Source organism: Hesperophylax consimilis, chromosome 19 (assembly GCF_061612785.1).
Source record: "Hesperophylax consimilis isolate HC1 chromosome 19, BYU_Hcon_1.0, whole genome shotgun sequence".
NCBI classification, from domain to species: domain Eukaryota; kingdom Metazoa; phylum Arthropoda; class Insecta; order Trichoptera; family Limnephilidae; genus Hesperophylax; species Hesperophylax consimilis.
In genome coordinates, this window is record NC_142854.1 from 4,690,259 (window position 1) to 4,710,564 (window position 20,306).

At 36.2% G+C, this 20,306-nt stretch overlaps 1 protein-coding gene across 2 annotated transcripts in view; it reads right to left on the reverse strand.

The window, feature by feature from the left end:
- Positions 1-4,368: 4,368 nt before the first annotated feature.
- Sardh (Sarcosine dehydrogenase) overlaps positions 4,369-20,306 on the reverse strand; it is a 28,983-nt gene continuing 13,045 nt past the window's right edge. Inside the window, exons 8-17 of one of the 2 annotated variants that reach the window (XM_089642861.1) lie at positions 17,758-17,848; positions 16,524-16,638; positions 14,568-14,705; positions 13,260-13,379; positions 11,067-11,209; positions 9,981-10,089; positions 9,386-9,534; positions 8,271-8,506; positions 6,287-6,453; positions 4,369-4,763 (exon numbers count right to left, since the gene is read on the reverse strand). In XM_089642861.1, the coding sequence (XP_089498987.1) occupies positions 4,503-4,763; positions 6,287-6,453; positions 8,271-8,506; positions 9,386-9,534; positions 9,981-10,089; positions 11,067-11,209; positions 13,260-13,379; positions 14,568-14,705; positions 16,524-16,638; positions 17,758-17,848 (1,529 nt within the window). In that variant the 3' untranslated portion in view covers positions 4,369-4,502. The remainder of the gene's footprint in view (positions 4,764-6,286; positions 6,454-8,270; positions 8,507-9,385; positions 9,535-9,980; positions 10,090-11,066; positions 11,210-13,259; positions 13,380-14,567; positions 14,706-16,523; positions 16,639-17,757; positions 17,849-20,306) is intronic. The other variant, XM_089642862.1, reaches the window with a different exon arrangement.

Sequence of the window (20,306 nt, forward strand, 5' to 3'; positions counted from 1 at the left end):
TACTATTTACTGATTATACCATTATACTTAGATTTATATTGTTGCATTCCTTATGTTGCTGTACTATTCTCTGTAATTTAGTATGTGAATTAGAGGTGGGTGAGTTCTGCATTTTTCCGGAGGCATCCGAGGACTGCTTCCTTTTAAAAGAACTCGAGTTCTTGGAGTGGGTCCCGGGTCCGAGTTCTTGGGTGCGGACTGGGTACTGGGCGACTACCGGGACGCACGGGTCCGGCCAAGGACTCGGCACTCGGACTCTGATAGAACCCGCGAAAGAACTCGGACCCGTAGCAGGACAAGGACCCGCACAAGAACTCGGACCCACACGAGAACACGGAGTCAATCCCGTCACCCATCGCACCCGAGTCGCGAGTTGTGCAGTTTACATTTTGGCGAAGTTCAACGAAATCCATTCGTGTCTTGTCGTGTTCCAGCTGATTGGGCTACGGCTAATGCGAGGCCGTAACGGATGTAGTATTAGGTTCCAAGTTCCAGATGATAATTTTAGCACACGCGTAAGCAGTAATAAATCAAATGTAGTAACATAAATTTCGGTTGTCGTTGAGAATTTGTCGTTTTCATAATCTCTGTCCATCGATATAGATAAAGGTACTTGGTCGAAGCCTCTATCAAATGAAACTCAGTAAAGGCGAGATGTTTTAAAAACAAAGTCAGGAAGTAGTTAGGTACAGCATTGAACTATTAAAATTTTAACAATTAACAACATGTTTTAATATCTATTTATTCCAGTCCATTTTTTTTACTTTTACAATACATACACACTTTGTTCAATATATTATTGTAGGATTTGTGTATATTATATACTTGATTTGTATATTTTTCCTTTTGGTTTCACAAATATATACATATATATGTCTCAGGATCATTCAAAATAAACATTTGCCAGAAATTTGCCTTTCGAATGAACACTATTACGACATAGCTAAAAAATTTTAACAAAAGATAGCCATTTTAAATAAACAATTATTGAATAAAATAATCTTGGTACCTAATTTATCGCTTGTCTGAATCTTTCCAATACCAGTTGACAATCAGTTCCAATTTTTAAAATCAAAGCAAATCCATATTCTAGAGTTCATTGAACCAGAGTTACGGATACACAGACAGACACCACTGAAATTTGTATTTTTAATAACACAAAAAATAAAAATAGTGAACGATAATTAAAATAAAACTTTAAAATAAAACAATAATTTTTACTTACAGTAGGTACCTAGCGCCTACAAATATGAGGGGCTAAAATAAAAATATAAAACATCAAAGAATTGCGATAAATCATTGAGATTTTACATAAAAACCGTTAAACTAATCGGCAATATCTCAAAATGCCAACGTGTTGATTTTTAAAACAAGATCATGAAACAAAAGAAACATAAGAATTGAACATAAAAATAATAAATCAGTAAGTTTTTTTTTAAATTCTGAATCCGAAAAAAAAAATGTACAAATAGGCATAACAGTCAAAAGAATCATAAATAAACTCAAAATATCTTCGTATTGAATTTTTTAAATCAAGATAAAACATAAAAAAAATGAACATAAAAAAATGTAATATTTTTTTTTTAAATTGCGAATTGAAAAATTAAATTATACAAATTGTTACAAACAGTTAAAAGAATCAGCAATATCGCAAAATCCCCCCGTATTATTCATAAGACATAAAAAGCATTGAAAAATAAAATCAGTAAGATTTTTTTTCATTCATTCCGAAACGGAAAATAAAATTTTACAATCAGGTATAAACCATAGAGTTATAATACAACACATTTATAATACAGAGGTATCTTTTTGTAAAACAAGAATAACATTAATAATAATAATAATAATTTATTCCAGGATGTGGGGAGGATAGTGCAATCCCACACGTCCCATATAGTTATACATATATATAGTTATACATATATATAGTTATACAAATATTTAGTAAACAATACAACACATTTTAAATATTCAAAGTAAAGCAGGTAAACAGAAGATGTCTTCACCACCAGAACTTACCACTCACTGCAGGACTCGCGAGGCCGGTGGTGGAGGGAGGCATTCGGGTTCGAGACCCCGAGTCCGAGTTTTCTGGGAGTTGTTGATTAGAGGCATTCGGGTCCGAGTCCAAGTCCTTAGAGGCATTCTCGGGTCCGGGTTCTCTGGGAGTCGTTGATTGGAGGCATTCGTTTCCGAGTCCAAGACCGAGTTCTCTGGGAGTGGTTGATTACGAAAAGGAGTGGGAGTAGGACCCGCTTCCCGCAAAGGACTCGGGCTCAAGGACTCAATCCGGCTGAACCTACACATCGCTAATGTGAATGGCACATGTTGTGCCGTATATGTGAAAATAAATAAATAAATAATGTATGTACCCCTTATAAACATTTTATTAATTCATAATATTATTAATTATCATTTTTTAAAATGTTCAAATAAGCAATACCATATATAAAAAAAATAAATTATTTAGGGGTGTTTCGGTTATTTTTTATTTATTATCCATAAACAAGTGTAACAAATTCGTCATATCAAACCGCTCGAGATGAATAACAACTGCAAATGTAGAATGTCAACTAGAAATACACACACACACAGGAACACCATGTATACTGTTGGTGTTGATGTATTACGATTGACGTAGTTATACATACATGCATACATTTATTTGTCGGGCGATTCTGTTCCTGACCCCCTGCCCCCGGCCCCTGGCCCGCGGCTTACCCACTCTAGACACCCAACACGCAAAAGCGTAGATGAAAGTATTTGTTTGGCCGGCTAGCGACGCTTCCCCCAGCCCGCGACGGCTTACCTCATGCCCGCTTAGTGCGAATGAGACAAAGGCAAAATTTAATGTAATATTCAATTATCGGAATTTGACCGGTCGGTGGCCGGGTTGACATCGCGTTTGGGTCCCACCCAGGCGTAGTGTGTTCAATTCCTAGTCTGGCTAAGTCCTCCATCACAACACAAGCAACATTTTCAGCTTACTGTGGTGGTAGTAGGATATTTTCAAATATTGTCAGGTCGTTCGTAACCTGGGAATGTTTGACTTTCTTTTAAAAATAAAAATTAATAAAAACTTTTTGTCGGATTAAATTTGGGTTTTTATGTTAACACAATTCTTTTTTGAATTTTTTTTTTTTGTAATAATTCATCATATTCTTGAGATGTGTAAGATTTTTTTCAAAAGTGACTTCCATTTAGTCACAAAAAATTATCAAAGTTGACTCCAAAAATCATGAAAAAATCGTCATCCTTTCGGCCCTATATTTTATAATTTAAAGCAAAAATCGGACTCACATCCGTACTTTCTACATGCCACACCTTTTGAATAAAAAAAGATAAATAAAAGAAAGGTCCACGCAGCCATTCCTGTAAACGTCTTTTGCGATAGCAAAAACCTGACGCGTAATACGTCGGAATAACCTAAAATATGTCAATTCACTTTAAACTTGAACTTACATAGGTAGTTTATAAAATGAAAATGAAAAATGAAGTCGATCATGAAACAAACTAATGCTAAATAAATCACAATTGAATAGTTCGTTATATTTTATAAACCGTGGCAGGGCCCAACGCATACGTCATTATTTGGAGAATCTATGAAAATACATAAAAATATCCATTATCCTTATAAAAATGAGCAAAATATAGCCCGTCAATGATGGGGGGGTCAAAATGAGCTACAGATGGTTGAGACGGTCGTCTCGTTTCGCTTTGTCGTTTTTCTTCTAGGGCTTATCGCGGAATTTCGTCAGCTAGGTGAAGGGTTCATTTAGGTGAAGTTGAATATATGTTTGTAACTTGCTAACACTGACTTAATATTTTTATCATGAAGAACTTTAACCAGCAATATTTTAGACACGAGATGATAATATTTTACAACGTCTGCGCCAGTTTCAATGTCGAACTTTAAGGCGATCTTACCTTTCAGCCACAACATTTTTTTTTAAGAAAACTTGTTGGGCGTGTCGGTTTCAAATGGGTTTCAAGACCAGACATGTTAGACCAGATTATTATATATTATTATTATATTATTATCATTCATCGAAAGAAGGAAAAAAAAAAATTACCACCTAATGTTATTATCATTCATCGAAAGAAGGAAAAAAAAAAATTACCACCTAATGTTATTATCATTTATCGAAAGAAGGAAAAAAACAAAATTACCACCTTATGTTATTATCATTCATCGAAAGAAGGAAAAAAACAAAATTACCACCTTATGTTATTATCATTCATCGAAAGAAGGAAAAAAACAAAATTACCACCTTATGTTATTATCATTCATCGAAAGAAGGAAAAAAACAAAATTACCACCTTATGTTATTATCATTCATTTCATCGAAAGAAGGTAAAACAAAAAAATTATGATAAAATAAAACTTTTTTATTCATTATTATAAAACACATTTTTATTGCATACTACGTTCTTCAACGTCAAAAAAATTGAAACCTTCACTTTGTAGCGAACATATTATATCCATTGTTGACTGAGAATAACTAATTATAGACACCTTGAATCCTCAATCCTTTAGGGTCAAAGGGCGAATGGAGATGGACAGTGGCAGGATACCGTTTCCCCAGGCTCTCTATCTGATAGTCCCCTTGCAGCAGGTACTCTCTGGTCACGGGTTCGCCCCCCGCTCGGGTAACATAGGCCACGCCGACCGGTTTCTCCAGATAATAGGCGTAGTCTCCACGACGGAGGAAGCCACAAGATTCACCGTTGCGGTAGACTGCCTCCAGCCCAAATAACGGTCTCTGGAAACAATAAAACTCCTTGTTAACTGACAACTGTAAGTTCTGTCTAACAACTGCGATAGCTTCCGTAGTTTTACATTCCTGCCAAGGTAATTTAATATTTTAGAACTACATAATTATAGAGACGAATTAGAGAAATATACAGAGAACACCTTCTATGTGTAGAATCTATGGTCGAGAACTACTTGCGAGAGTTGATTTTTTTCCCGTGGCTGTTTCCGACAGCATTTATCTCAGGAATCCTTGGCATGTCCTAGAACAACTTTAACCTCTTGTGCGCCAGCGTATAATTGGATGCTATAAAAAAATAATTTCTCTGAATATAACTGTCTATTCTGGGGAAACTATTGATGGTGTGTACTTTATATACTGTTAACATATAATCAGTATATAAACACATAATCTGGTAAGATATAACAATTTACAAAAACATAATTTTGCAAGAAATAAGTAAGTTATGACGAAAATAGAATCATCTGTTCACAGGTAAAATTTTGCATCGGCAATCAAAAAGTTAAGCACAAAATATCCTTCAACTTTTAACTACATGTCACCTTTTTTGTTCTTGTATGTAACCTTATATAATTATGCTAAGTATATTGTTTAATCACTTTTGTGATGTACTTATTGATTTTTGTACTGTTTTGGCTAAATCCGCTAAATACATAAATTAACTATTTAGTTCTGTAGGACAACTGGGTTAGCTTCCATATTTTTACATTCCTGCCGAGGTATTAGAATATTTTAGAACTACACAATTATAACGGGTCGATTGATTGAATTATGATAAAGGAATAGTTGTAAGTAAAAATTAACATACATCAATCAATATTTGCCTAGATCAAATGCAAGAATACCCAAAAAAACTCAATAAAAAATGGTAAGGAAAAATTTTAAATGTGCAAATTTCAACAGAATTCAATTTTCGCCCATAATACGAAAGCAACAGACTAATGTAGCATCTACCACCAGCGCTAGGGTTTAATATTGCATGAATACCAAAAAATTCACAATAATATTCCAAAGTGAAAATAAATTTATTGGACGCACGGCCATCGGCCAAAGATAGACTAAATTTTGTGCCTAAAGTGCTGGGAAGGCCCAAAACGCACAGAGCACTGCTAATTACAAAGGGAATTGAAATCCACAAAAGTCCCATATATATTAATAGTGATGACAGGGCTAATTTTAATAGTTTTCGGTATGCGGTATCAGACGGCTACACCAAAACTAAACTCAGAAAACCACATTAAGAGGATTAACGCTTGTAACATGGTATTACTTCTACATACATAAACATACACTTCATCACAATCTACATGTCTGCCCTGATGATGGATACTGTAATGCTGCGTGAAACGTTGGTTTAAGAAGGTGGAAGCAGCATAATAAAATAACCCAAAAATACGTCTCAATTTTTGGCAGTGAAAATTTGAATGAAATTACATCTACATAGTATGAGTTGGAATTATGCTTTGGAATTATTTATAAAATAAATTTTCATCAGTGCATGTTTGCCTTACTTTCTCATCCAGTGTGAAGAAGGCATATTTCCTAGAAACTCCTTGGCTCCTTGATGCATCCACTTTCTGGCTGCCTGCGTATCCTCCCTCTTTGCGGCACGTGAAACCAAGTCCCGCTTCCACGGGGTCGTCGTCTGCGCGTATATCTCCATTCCACAAATGGTAACCTGCAATCAATCAATACAAATATGATAATGTCGATAGTTCTGTATTCTGAGATAAACATGGAATAAAGAAGAACTCAAGAAATGCGATGTGCGCACATAGTGAGGGGAACTTGCAGAAAACTTGCACAGCAGTACTGGTTTAGCTCTTGAAAACAAAATCTACTCGTGAACAAGACAAACTTTTTACAATGGTGCGTGAATTTCTCGCTTTATTTGTCTGTCTCCAGAAGTAACGAAAAATCCCAGGTCAAGTCAAAAGGTTCGACTTATTTACAAAACTGAATATTAACCCCTCCGACTTTTCGCGAACTTGAAGCTAAGATGTCTTAAACGAAATGTCAATTTCACGAAAACGTTGTGTTATTACCGCCTCACAATCAAAGCTCTATAAATGAAACATTACTGAACGGAGCCGAATAGTAAAAACTGTTTTAGAAAGGTTACAAAATAGGCTTTCAAATTGTTGTATCATAAATAAATATTAACATTTGTAAATATTTAAATTTAGAATGGAAACATGAAAAAATTGTAAAAATGACTCACCTGTAATGTTTTATGTAAAAACGATACTAAAATCACGGATAATGTAAAAAAAAAAACACTTATTTCATCGTACAAATGTACAATAAACAATTCTGTCACTTCACTTTTTGACCATTTCATACAAAATATATTTTTAAAAAAATAATTAAACTTGCGAGGCGGGTCGGCACGTCAAACGGCTTTCTTGGCGTCGTTTTACGATTTGGCGGGTAAAATTTGCTTCCACTGAGTAGGTCTTTTTACGGGTTTCTATGGATAACTTTGAATAGAGATGTGAAGCTTCATTCAATACGAATATTCTACTTTTTGTTTTAGGGATGTCACTAGAAGAATAACGGAGTTATGACGATTTTTGTGGAAACACACACGTTGACGTGTAAACACGCTTATTGTACTTGACTGCTATCGTTATTTTATCGTGTATATCTGCTTACGTTGCTGACCGGTTAAACTGAAAATAATAATAATTCTTTTATTCCGGGCTACATGAACGTGTTGAGAAATGCTATGCAATCTACACGAAGGGGTTGAGCAATTCTATGTAATCTACATGAAGGGGTTGAGAATACAACACATCAACATTATACAATAAATGAAAAGAAGAAAAAAACAGTCAATAAATATAAAAAAGTTTTAAAAGAGGAATAATAAAAAAATATAATAATATTGACATTACAATATATTTCATTGTAAGTTCCTGTTATGGAAGTTTTTGACGCAACCATTTTTTTGTGTATTGGGGCCTTTATACTTCTTGTTTGCCCTTGTGTATTCTTAAGGATATGTTCTTTAAAATTCATTTATCTGAATATCTATAACTAGATTTTCTTGAGAAACTACTTACAGTACATTATATACATATAACATTTATATAAATATATAAACACAATTAACAAATACATACGTTTGTAATAAAACAAGTAAGTTATTACTAAAATAGAATCAACTGGCGATCGTGAAGTTAATCAACCGATTGCGACTTTTATGAGATCATTTCGGGAATGTGATAGCTTGCATTGGGAACTGGCCGCTTTATGCCTGATTGCATCATAAAACAATTTTACTCAACTTGATGTGAACATTTCGCTGCCACTTCAAAACCTCGGTAACCGAAACAAATTAATTGTCTATAAGTTTTGTTGTATTCGACTCGTATTGCATTTCATTGTGCTTGGGTATAGTGTATCTTTTACTTGTTTGTTATTCTGACTCTTGATATAACCTGACAGAGAGCTATTCTTACTTAGTATTGACTAGTGATTACATCTCCTCACCCTTCTCCGCGCTGAGAGATGTCAGCGCCCTCCACCCTGCATGTTTCCACCCGGACACCCTGTTCAACGCCTTCAGCAGATCAGCCAGGTGAGCTGTGGGGGCGTGCAACTCCCAGCCCAGCTCTCCGGCCCATCCTACGCGCATTGCGCGGCACTGTCCGGACATCACGCTGCGGTGGGTGGACACCGCAAAGTCGGACAGCGGGTGGTCTAGGACTTGCTCTAGTATCTTCTGGCTGGAATTAAGTATTTATGATTGTTGTGAATCATTCTTGGAATAAATGATGTTTTCTTTATAACAAAACTCTTTATTTAGATTATAAACTCTTATAATGTGTAAAGAGTGTGTATATAGGATGGCCTATCACATAAACTTTCTTTTATGCTTTCAAAATCTCTCTGTTGCTAAAAACCTAACTGCTAGCCCACCTCGCTTCTGAATATGGAGGGGCAAACATATAAACCAGAGACATCTCTTGTGTATACTGTGAGCTACTAACACTAGAGCCATCTATGCTACGTAGTTTGAACTATCACAACAGTATTATTCTTTATTCCGGATTTTGGGGAGGTTAGTGCAAGCCCACACATCCCATAAACTTTATTTAGTGAATCTATCCAGGAAACCCTTTTGCAAAGTGTGCTTCAGTCATGACAGTCCCCTGAAGAAACGTGGCAAACTCATGAACGGGAATAAATAAATTTATATATGTCTACAGTAGCTACACAAATAATCGTTGTTAATTAGTACCAAAGTATCACCAATTAGTAACCTTCTGGACTCCTATATGAAGGAACATAATAACGGATAAGAAAATTGTTTTTTTTTTTAACCTATATTATAAATGATTGAATAAATTTATATACATATTTCATAAACGCATTTTATTATTCCGTGGTACATTAACTTGATTACTTAATTTTATCCACGCATGAATGTGCATATTTGTATACTAGCCGCTTTCTTCGTTTAATATCTTACACGGATAAGTTGATGGGCCGCACACACAATGAAAAAATTAGAATGAACGCCGCCTGTGATGTATTATAAAATAAGGGTGGTCCATAAAGGGGGCTTTGTGATATGCCAAAATAGCCAAAAGGAAGTTGTTTACCTGTCTGGTCCTTGCAGAGATAGGATGCCGATGTCGTTGGTAACGTCAGTGACTGTGGCTTTAAAACCCTTGGTTTGAATAGCCTTCCGCATATGCGTCAGGGTGTGTTGGCCAGAGAAACCGCTGGCAACTACGTAGAAGACGCGGTCCTGTAAAAATATTGTATTTTTTATGTACATATATACATATTATGTTTTGAAGGGTATGAATGTGAATGGAGCAAGGAGTGTGTGCCAAGATCGAATTGTTTGGTAGTACATTCTTCTGTGTTTACCTCTGTGGGGAAACAGCATGATGGTTAGTTAGTTAGGTTATAATCCAAATTTTATTTTACTACTTTTAACTGTTGGTTTCCAGTATCGCCCTGTTGAAAGACGGCCATTCAGAACAGAATTAAAAAAGGCGTTTGAAATGGCCATAGCTGTAGCTTTTTCTTTCTTTTATTCGTAAAATATATTTGTATACAGTTTTTTACACGCTTTTCGACTACCACACTAGACACATGTCCGTATTATGGTAGTCAATGAAACTGCTGACTGGGAAAAGTTAGGTTAAATGTTTTTAGGTTAAGAGATTTTAAACAGAGACAACTCACCTTAGATATTGGTTCCTCGAATTGCCCCGAACCACTCTCTAAGACTCCCACAGTCAAGTCTGCCTCCACCCCTCCGGAATTGTTCAGCATGCAAGAGTACACCACCTTACTAAACAAATCAAAAGTGTTAGCTAGTTCTGACTAGTAGTTCTGTGAACCCTGATACCATAAGTTTTGTAGGTAGGTACTTAAATACCATGTATACAATTAGTTATTCAAAAGCTAAAACAGGGCGAGAGTCAATTGTATAAAATGTAAAGCATATAAAACATCCTGTAGTGTCGGATGAATATTGTAAAGATAGTTTTAGTAATTATCCATAGGTGGCACTGCCTGTATAGGAAGTGGAGCTTGCGCAAGCCAGGTTCCGAGCCTAGCCGATCGTAGGGGCAAACAGTCAAGTCTAACTGCTTCGTCAGAATAACTCAGAGACTTAACTAGAACGGACGTTTGTCTAGTAAGACTTATTTGTAATTCTGTACTTAAATAAAACATCTTGTAATCTTGACGAACTGAGCAAATCATTGAAGTCTCCTATATTTAACATTGAAATTGAGAATCTTAATTATACTGGTAATACAAGACATTACACATTCCAACCTAAGTTGTTTTCTTGAATATGTTTAGTTGAATTTTCAAAGTTTTTAATAATTGTTGTTTAATAACATAATGTTAACTGTAGTTGGTGCTTTGTAACGCAGTTTTAATTTTTATTGTTGATGTTATTGATGTGTCGAGATAGTTTGGCTGGAGAGATCAAAGGCTATCCCTCAACCTCTCCTGATCCGGCTTGCCAACCAATTGGGGGCCGATGCATTGATTTTCCCTGTAGAAGCCTGATAGGACATTGATGAATAATAAATTTAAAAAAATAAAATATGAACCCAGGCACTCCTACTAAGTCTTCAAAAGCAGCGAAATACCTGGGTTGACCTATGGAAGATGTACTGGTTATATAATGAATGGGGAGACTGATAACATTACAAAGGTGGCTAAATACAAGAGTTTGGTGAGGAGGTTATTCCACAACTCTTGGATTCGATTAGTATGCTGGCCTTAAGTTCTAGCCAATAGTAATTAACTTACTTCTTCTCGGGACGGTTAAGATTAGCGGTGAATATCCAGTCTGCGGCTTGCTGAGCGTCCGGCCCGCTCAGGTAGAACTTCCCGTAGTAGGAGAGGTCGAACAGGGCAGCCGCATTTCGGCACTGCAGGGCCTCTGTGCCTATCTGAGAACCCATAAATAAACGTTACCATAGCCATAATTAAAATTATAAAGCCATAAATAAAAATTACTATGGGATAAGCCACCGCCATCTTTATTAATACAATATGGTTGGCGGCCAATGTCAACTGTATTCGAACGTTGAGCACTAGATAAATTAATTTAATTGTTCCGGAAACTAAACTTTTGATACCAACGACATTACAATACATCTAGACTTGTAATTGTCTCTCAAAATTAAAACAAAATACAGCAAGTAAGAAACACTCTAACGTTTGCAGTAAATTCTTAATTCAAACCTTGTTCATGCACAACAAAGATATACATTCAAAGATTATCTGTGTATGAACGAAATAAACGATAGATCCAGGCGGTGTTTTCGTATTTAAAAGTTGTGTTGAGTACTACATGACGATTGTGACTGAGATGACAAGATACGCTTACTAGCTTACACTAAGACGAATACGGAATGCTGTATGAGACGACCTACAGTCGTAGGTTGTCCTTCTTATACTTTTGTGTTACTATGTTTGCTATCTCACTTTCTCTAATTGCGCTGAAAATCTTCAGGAAGTAATCAAAATAATTTGTATTAATAATTAATTTCCGTGTATTTATGAATTAAACACTTAATTCTTTTGATTTTTCTAGCGTTTGCCGTGTAATGCAAACACCTTTTCATCCCACTTAAAGACATTTTGGCAAAAGTCTTTAAGTGGGACCATACCCTAGACGAACCAAGAAACTACTCGATATGGACAGAAACTCGCTGAGGGAACTGGTAGGACTACTAACGGGACACTGCCATCTCAGGAGACACATGCAGATATTGGGAGTGGAAACCCAACAGATGCAGGAAATACGAAGAGGATGAAGAGACTCCAATTCACCTATGGTTCAATGTCCTGCCCTGGTGGGAACTAGGCTCAGATACCTGGGGAGACATACAGTAGAACCAGAAGACATAGCCACATACCCAATGACAACCCTGGGGAACTTTATAAAAGGGACTGGGTGTTGTTAAAGGATTGAGGTAAAATGGGAGATATCGCAGAGGTAGCACACAATTTGTTTAATGCTAAAACTACGAAATCGAAAGCACGACAATTGACATTTCTTTTGCTTGCCACTTTGAGAGTTCTACAATGTATCTATATATACATATATGCAGATTAAGGCGATGCCATACGTAGTAATGCAAAATCATGTGTTTTTGGTTTGAAAATTTTGTAGCCTAGAAATGTTTCAGATGCTTTAATTAAATACTGCGAGTAGAATACATCTTGCCCTTTAAAATTGTAGAGTATTTTTTAGATAAGTGTTTTTATAAGCCCAGAAAATATAATGTATAAGGCCTATGAAAACTGCTTTAAAGTTCGAATGTCTTTTCTAATTTGGACGTATGGCGTCTCTTGGCCGTGCTCTTCCATAAAAATACCGATAGAAGGAAGAACAAATTTAATATTCCCTCAAAATATTGCAATTCGTCAATGGTTTTTTAAGGTGATGCACTACGTAGTAATGCAAAATCATGTGTTTTTGGTTTGAAAATTTGGTTGCCTAGAAATGTTCGAAATAATCGAGTATTTTTTGGATAAGTCTTTTTATAAGCCCAAAAAATAAATGTATAAGGTCTATGAAAACTGCTTTCAAGTTCAAAATCTCCTACTTACGAACCCATTTTCAGTTATGATTGTATTGTATAATGTGGCAAATTAAGTTATTTATAAAATGATCGGAAAAAAATTAAATATTTTTGCCTGAACATCCACAAAATAAAATAAAAGGCACTTTTTGGCCATGTTTTTTTCTTGCATAAATCAAAACAGGCGGACGGTGTTAAGCGGGAATTTAAACCTTATCGCCATCTACGTAAGGGGTGTTATTGATAGCGGCTCAATTTAAAATATTACACGACGTAGTGCATCGCCTTAACTTAATTGTTTTGGACTCACTTGATTGTTGTTCGAATGTAACTTAGCATGTGTGACAATAACAGCGACGGTAGGAATAACATAAAGGGATTTGAGATAATGGAAGAAAGGTTTTGTTACCAGGTCGTGGTGTTTAGAGAAGCCGAAGGTGTGATCTCCCGACAGGATGGCCTCGTATCTTCTGTCCGTGTTGCGAGGATGTCCGTAGTAACCTCCCCAGTCGTAGGTTGGCACCGGAACCTTAATAAACATACAAGTCCATTTGTCTGTCATAAAATGGAGAAATTTCCCTGTTCCGACCAGTGGCGGCACGTGACTTCTGGGTGTACTAGAGTGCTAATACACATTACAGAAAATGATATTATTGATGCTGTAGCCGAAAATTTTTTTGTTTGAAAATTCGGTGGTTTGTATGAAGACTTTCAGGAAATCGTTTTGGACTAAACAACATCAAAAATGTAGAATTTTCCAAACTTATATCTATAACACTCTATCACACTCAAAAGTCACGAGCCGCCACTGGTACCAACTAATTGTAACGTCTTAAATTAAGATTTTATTGTGATATTAGAATGGCAGAATAAAAGAAGAGAGAATGTAACTAACAATGTATGTATTTTGGATGACAGGTGATAATGAACAGTCACCGGACCACCGCGCATTCTCATTATACAGCCACAGTTTTCATGACGTTTCTCTCAAACGAGACTTCTGTTTCACATTCATTACACTAATTAATGTAGACCCATTGCACTCTTGTGAACGAAACTTATATTAACAGCGTTAATCTAAAATATACACCATTTTGGAGGGTTGTGATTATCGCCAATTTAAATGGATTGTTGGCTGGATGATTCTGTGGTTCTTCAATCCGCAGAATCCAAGGTGAAGTGATTACTTTTTTATTTTAACAAACTCACGTTACAATAATTTTATGAGCAAAACAGATCGCGTACGTTAGAGGAGATTTAGGGATAAACCGCAGGCTGAGTCCACATTAATGAAATGATTTCCACGTGAGGCATCTCGCGCGAGGTTGTAATGTTGCCAGTCGCACGTGAATGTGGGCAACTGTAAATATTATTGTTATTTTCGGGAGATGTGAACTCCCTATAAGTTGCCCTATACCATATTTCAGAGTGGTACCGCCAAACTTCAGCAAGTTCACATTCACTCCATTTTACTAAAAAATCATAATTAAAATTGTTTTGTAACATGCTTGTGGCTTTACCCGTCTTTTACATGGGTACTCTCCCATTCGCATTGGTAGGTATGTGCATAGCCAATCAGTCGTTAGGTTAGGGTCGGTCAAATTGGTCTCTCTCAAACTTGAAATAGCCAGCTGGAAATCATTCGATTAGACTAAACAAATTCTCCGGAGAATCTTCCTTTAAAATACCGGTATAAGAAAAATGTGATGAGGTTTACTTTTTGATTCTCCAGGAAGAAGGCGGGCCTCTCCCAACCTGCTCGGGTTTGCATGATTGCTCCTGAGCTCTCTAGCTCGTCGTGGATTGGAGACCTTTGCACTCCGCGACCGCCGAGAGGTTCGTCCCACGGGAAAACCTTGACAGCAAGATAAACAAATTAATATGTTGCAATAAGCTGAAAATACTGTAGTGAGTAGCAAAATCAAAATTCTTAATTATAACAATAGCAATAATTATTAACAATAGCCTTCTCATACCTAATTTTCACCTAAAAATAACACCACCTAAGAGTAATCTCAAAATATAACTTTCCACCTAATTTCGATGCCTTGCTTCGAAAGCCTACAAATAAATGCAATTTAACAATATAAAACAGAGCACAATGTTAAGTTATAGAGGTTTGATATAAGCTTGTAGTACAAGCTTCTAAAAATGTTTGCGAAACCAGCGAAGAACATTCTTTTTGTGGCAAAGTGTTGTCTTAACACACTGTAGTCGGGCGCTTCAAACAATAGACTCTAGCCTATAGCGGGTGTTTTTCGCGATTGGCGCAAAAATATATCGCTTTCTTAAAATTGACTCAATTTCTAAAACAAATAATATTTTCGATTGAAATTTTCAAAGAAATCATATATGACATTTGATCATCAAAAATAAATTATAATTGCTTTGATTACATCATAATTTCACCACATTTCAAAGCTGAATATAAAAAACCTGATATTAATTCAGTAAATAGCATTCAATATTCAATATTTGAAAATTCCATGTAAAAGATATTATCTTTATTCATATCATATAGTTATGTAATAAATAATAATATATATTTGCAATGCCCGCCATTTTACAATCGCTGGATGTGTGAAATCTGATCGCGTAAATATTGAACAGTGTCGCGTAAGGCCGAAGGCGAACACTCAATAACTCATAAGTTTAATTGTTTCTTGTCAAAAAAGAGTCTTTTGCGGTTGCCTCGCCTAATTGAAGAGCCCATTCCACTTATGAATCATAGTATTTATTCTTTCAAGGAATCAGTACACTTCATATGTTGATAATCCATCACACACTATAAGTAAACTTCATCATCACTATCATTGGCTTATAAAGACATTTTTGTAGGGATAAAGTCCTATACAATGCTAATATATTCAAATAATAAAATACCAAACAGTAAACAAAACAGTGCGAGCGGTATGAAAAATAGTCCAATACGTGAAATGACTCAAACTAAACTGGATATTGAGATCGCATAAAAGCTCTAAATTTCTGGCGACGCCTTTACAAGCGGCACACTAGCCAATCCGGACAAGGCATCTCAAATAACGTCGCCGAGCACCCAGGTAGCAAATTACCCTTCAAGGCGTTTTATTTCACGCTGATAACAAACCCGTATAATGCCGTTTCCCGCCAAAAACCGACAGTCAAAAACGGCATTTGCCGTGTCCCGCAGTAGACCAACAGTCCGCGAAAAACGGCAAATTCCGTGTCCCGACGACAATGTGTTAAGTTGTTGTTTTGCTAGAAAGAAATGTAAGATTTTTGTCAATTGTTACATTAATCGATACGTTGCCTCGAAGGAATATGTTTTCATAAATATTCACATAGCTGATTTGAATGATAAAGTCTGCGAGAGCCTCTAAATTATTGCTAACTGCCTCAAATACATGTTTAAAAAATTATCGCTAGTCTGTTGAGCACTGGGTAGAACTTGACGAGAAGACAAATGTGCTCCGTGCAGACCAAAAAAAGGTAAAAAGCAATGCTTCTTCGAATCTTTCGACTGCGAGATAATGCACTTTCTTTTTGATAAATGTTTTCTTAAACCAACATTTTTGGTTTCGGTGAGTTGTTAAGATCCCGGGTTACGAATCCAGAGATCGCAAGTAAATTTTAGTTTATTAATTTGTCTTATTTCACAACTTGTACATTAAAATAATTTTATTTTTAAACTTACCAGGTCGTAATTACGGGCGTAAGCTTCGTGACTTCTTTCCCTCAACCACCGCACGCTGTTCAGCTGTTCTGGCGTAAAGCGACGCACGTCAAATGTGAACATGGGAAGTGTCGGTCTGTCGAAACACAAACATTTAATTAGCTTTATTATTTCTCATATTTAGACAAATGAATCGATTCTTCAAATCTCTGTAGTTTATCTTGAAATTCTAGACGTACAACACCTATAACCTATAACATGAAGATATAGCTCATCGTTTGCATGATTTTGCGGCTATTGAACTGTCTCGTGCGAAGTTTAGGGGCTGAGCAGTCAATGTGTTGGGTACGCTCGCTGGCACAAATGAGTTGAGTGGGTGCGGAACTGAGATAAAGATTCGAGTCGGGTTTCACCGTCATAAAAACCCTTATTCCAGAAATTAAATTATTTAAATAACAAATAATATACTATGGTTTTGTTAAAATACCGATGTAAACGAAAGGCACGAAATAAATATAAAAAAAGATTACGATTCGATAATTATGTACATATAGTTGGGACCTTTACAAAGAGATTGAATATATTATCCTGACCGTCGCCTTTTATTGCGGGCACAATGCACCACTAACACAATCACCAGGAACAAGATTACATGGAGATGAATGATGGAATTGCCGAACGTCACAGCGGTGCTGCCAAGGTCTGTTATCCATGTGAGGATATTGTGTCAGCGCTTAATTAGCAGCAGACACACACCTGGACGGATGACGAACCTCGTGCTGGCACTGTTGGTGGACGCGGTGCACTCATTCGCTGCAGCAGCTGGTCCAGTTTCCTCACCACCTAGGATTTTTGCTGCAGTGTCTCCATCTTCTATCTTCGTGTCACCTGTTCCTGTACTTCATCACCTGTTCCTGTACTTCATCTCCTGTTCATGTACTTCATTTTATTTAACAATTACACTTTATTTTTGTAATATTTATATTTTTGTAATATGTACCTGCATCAACTGTAAAGCGCCCCTGAGGTGATATCTCACAAAAGTGGCGCTATACAAATTGTGCAATAAATAAATAATATTAATTAAAATAATTCCGTCTTTTCTACCACTGAAATGAGGCCAGCGCAAAAGGTAGAACTACTCTTCCCGGCGTTAAGCATCAATCTTGAGTATTTTGGCATCAAATCAAAAATTTAAGTTTTGTTTGAAAATGACGTTCCTCTTAAATTGACAACTAATTATTATTATTATTACCTGCCAGTGATGATCCAGTCTGCCATTTGTTCAGAGCATCCCGGCGAGAACATCATTCCTGCAGAGTTATAGCCGCAATTGTGATACATTCCTGGTGGAAGAGAAAAAGGTTTAGTAAAGCATTTCTTATTGAAACGTCAACATTTGCACTAATAAAGACTGGTAGTTCTGTGAACAGCAATTATGCATCTGAAAAAACGGGTTTCTAATTTTTTTTATTTAAAAAATCAAAAACAAGTAATTTGCATTAATTCATATACTATACATTCACATACTTAATTACAAAAAATACATATTAAAAAAAATATATACAGGGTTTTCCAATAAGAGGTGTTATTTTGAATAGCCCGCTATTTCGGTAGATGTTACTTTTGAAGCTGTCATTTTTTAACATTTGACAAGTAGAAACTACGCCATTAATAAAAATGGAACGATACACGCTTCAACAACGCATTGAAATTATTAAAATTCACTTGAGTGAATCAAATGCAAATCATCTTGAGTGATGAGGCCCATTTCCACCTCGGTGGCTTCGTCAACAAGCGAAATTGTCGCATCTGGGGCTCGGAAAACCCAAGAATTATTGTTCGCTCCAAACAGTCACTCAATGTGTGACTGTTTGGAGCGGTTTATGGTCCGGCGAAGTCATTGGACCTTACTTTTTCGAAAATGAGGCTGGAGCAACAGTGACGGTGAATGGATTGCGCTATCGAGAGATGATTAATGATTTTTTATAGTCGGAATTGGATAGTATTGATCTGGACAACGTTTACTTTCAATAAGACGGCGCTACGTGTCACACAAGCAACGAAACCATGGATCTTTTACGATTGAAAATTAAAATAGCACCTCTTATTGGAAAACCCTATATATTTTGATCTATATAAATAAATATGTAAATGTTCGTTTGTTGAAATTCTTAAATCTCCAAAAGTTCTTCACCAATTGCTTTGAAATTGTAACAACGTTGCATTCGAATATGCGTGTTTTTTTATATACACATATTATGTAGATGTCAACTGTGAGAAGAATATTTTTTAATGCAGTGCCTCAGCAAATCTGTTTTGTTTATTTGTTTTGCAAACTATCGTTCCATCTTCACAGACTGACTGAGCTACAGCAATGCGTGGCGGGGTACAGCTAATTACGGAATAATTATATAATTATTTGTTCAAAGAAACGTCACGTCTAGGGAATGCAATCCCGCAAGAAAATGTCAATCCAGGTATTTGCGGGACTGAACAATCTTAGTCCCGCTGGATCCAGGTATTTGCGGGATCCAGCAGAGTGGACTTAGATATCTAATCAATCGTATAATAAAGACCTAATACCTCGATCTACCAACCTTGTTTTTAGACTTTTAAATTTATACCTATAATTAAACAAGTTCTTTGGGACATTTTAAATGATGTAAACAGGTATACCTTTAGTTAGACCTAGGTAAAGTTTAAGTTATAAATTGGCAAAGAATAAGATAAGACATAAATTTACATAACATACCCGCCTCGGAACAGACTTTGTCTAGTGAGGTGGGTAAAAGAAATCTATGTACACAAATGAAAATAAAATAAAGGCCCGGATTGCCGGCACTGAAACTGAAACTGAACTGAAACTTCAATTTAAATTATAACGTCCACACCATTAACAATATTCTTGTTTAATGAGCATCATAAGTTTAATTAAACATTATTTTGGAAAAAGCTTCGTAAAAAAGTTAAAGTATTAATTTTGTCATCTGATAAACGGCTTCTGATATTGGACGCAAGGTAGCCAGCGGCTGAAAAAGCTCCTTCAGCTTCAACGCTGGTTGGCACAATAGTCATTAGCGCATTGTAAGTGAATTGAAGGTATGTGCCTTTTAATCCACCGGACTCGAAGTAATTCAGAGTAAGTGAGGGTAAATCTGTAGTTGCTCTCTTTCAGCTTTAAAAGAAATGAAAATAACCATCATTTTTAGTGTCTTGCCATAATTCATTACGTTGGTAAGTTAAAACCCCCGGCTTTAAAAAGATCTCGCAAATCCGACGAGGTACAGAAAACTCGGAATGGTAAACCATCTTTAGACACCATTCGTGATACCCTCTTTTCGACGGTATTGTTTTCGCTTGAAAAATGGCCAGTGATTTTATTTGTTGATGGTTGAGGTTCACAATGAGCCGATGTGGAAGAACTGGACGTCGATGCAGTTGTAGAAGCTTGTCTGTAATCCCGCCAGTCCAGCGGGATCCCGCAAAATTTTTGACCGAAATTAGTCCCGCAAAATGTCTGCGGGATCTCGGTATTTCGGGATCCCGGTATACCGGGATTGCATTCCCTAATAACGTCATATCTCAATGACAATTCTTTTTACAAACTTTTTTCAGGCAGGTAGGTACCATAGTATTGAAAAAATTGGACAAGAAAATACGACGATTTATAATTTGAACAAAGAATCTTTAGTGAATCATTCTTTCGGCAACCACCTTGAAAAGGAAACAGAAAATACTAAAAAATTTACAGACAGACGAAATTCAAAACCGTTGAAACAGGTCTTCACTACGCTCAGTCAA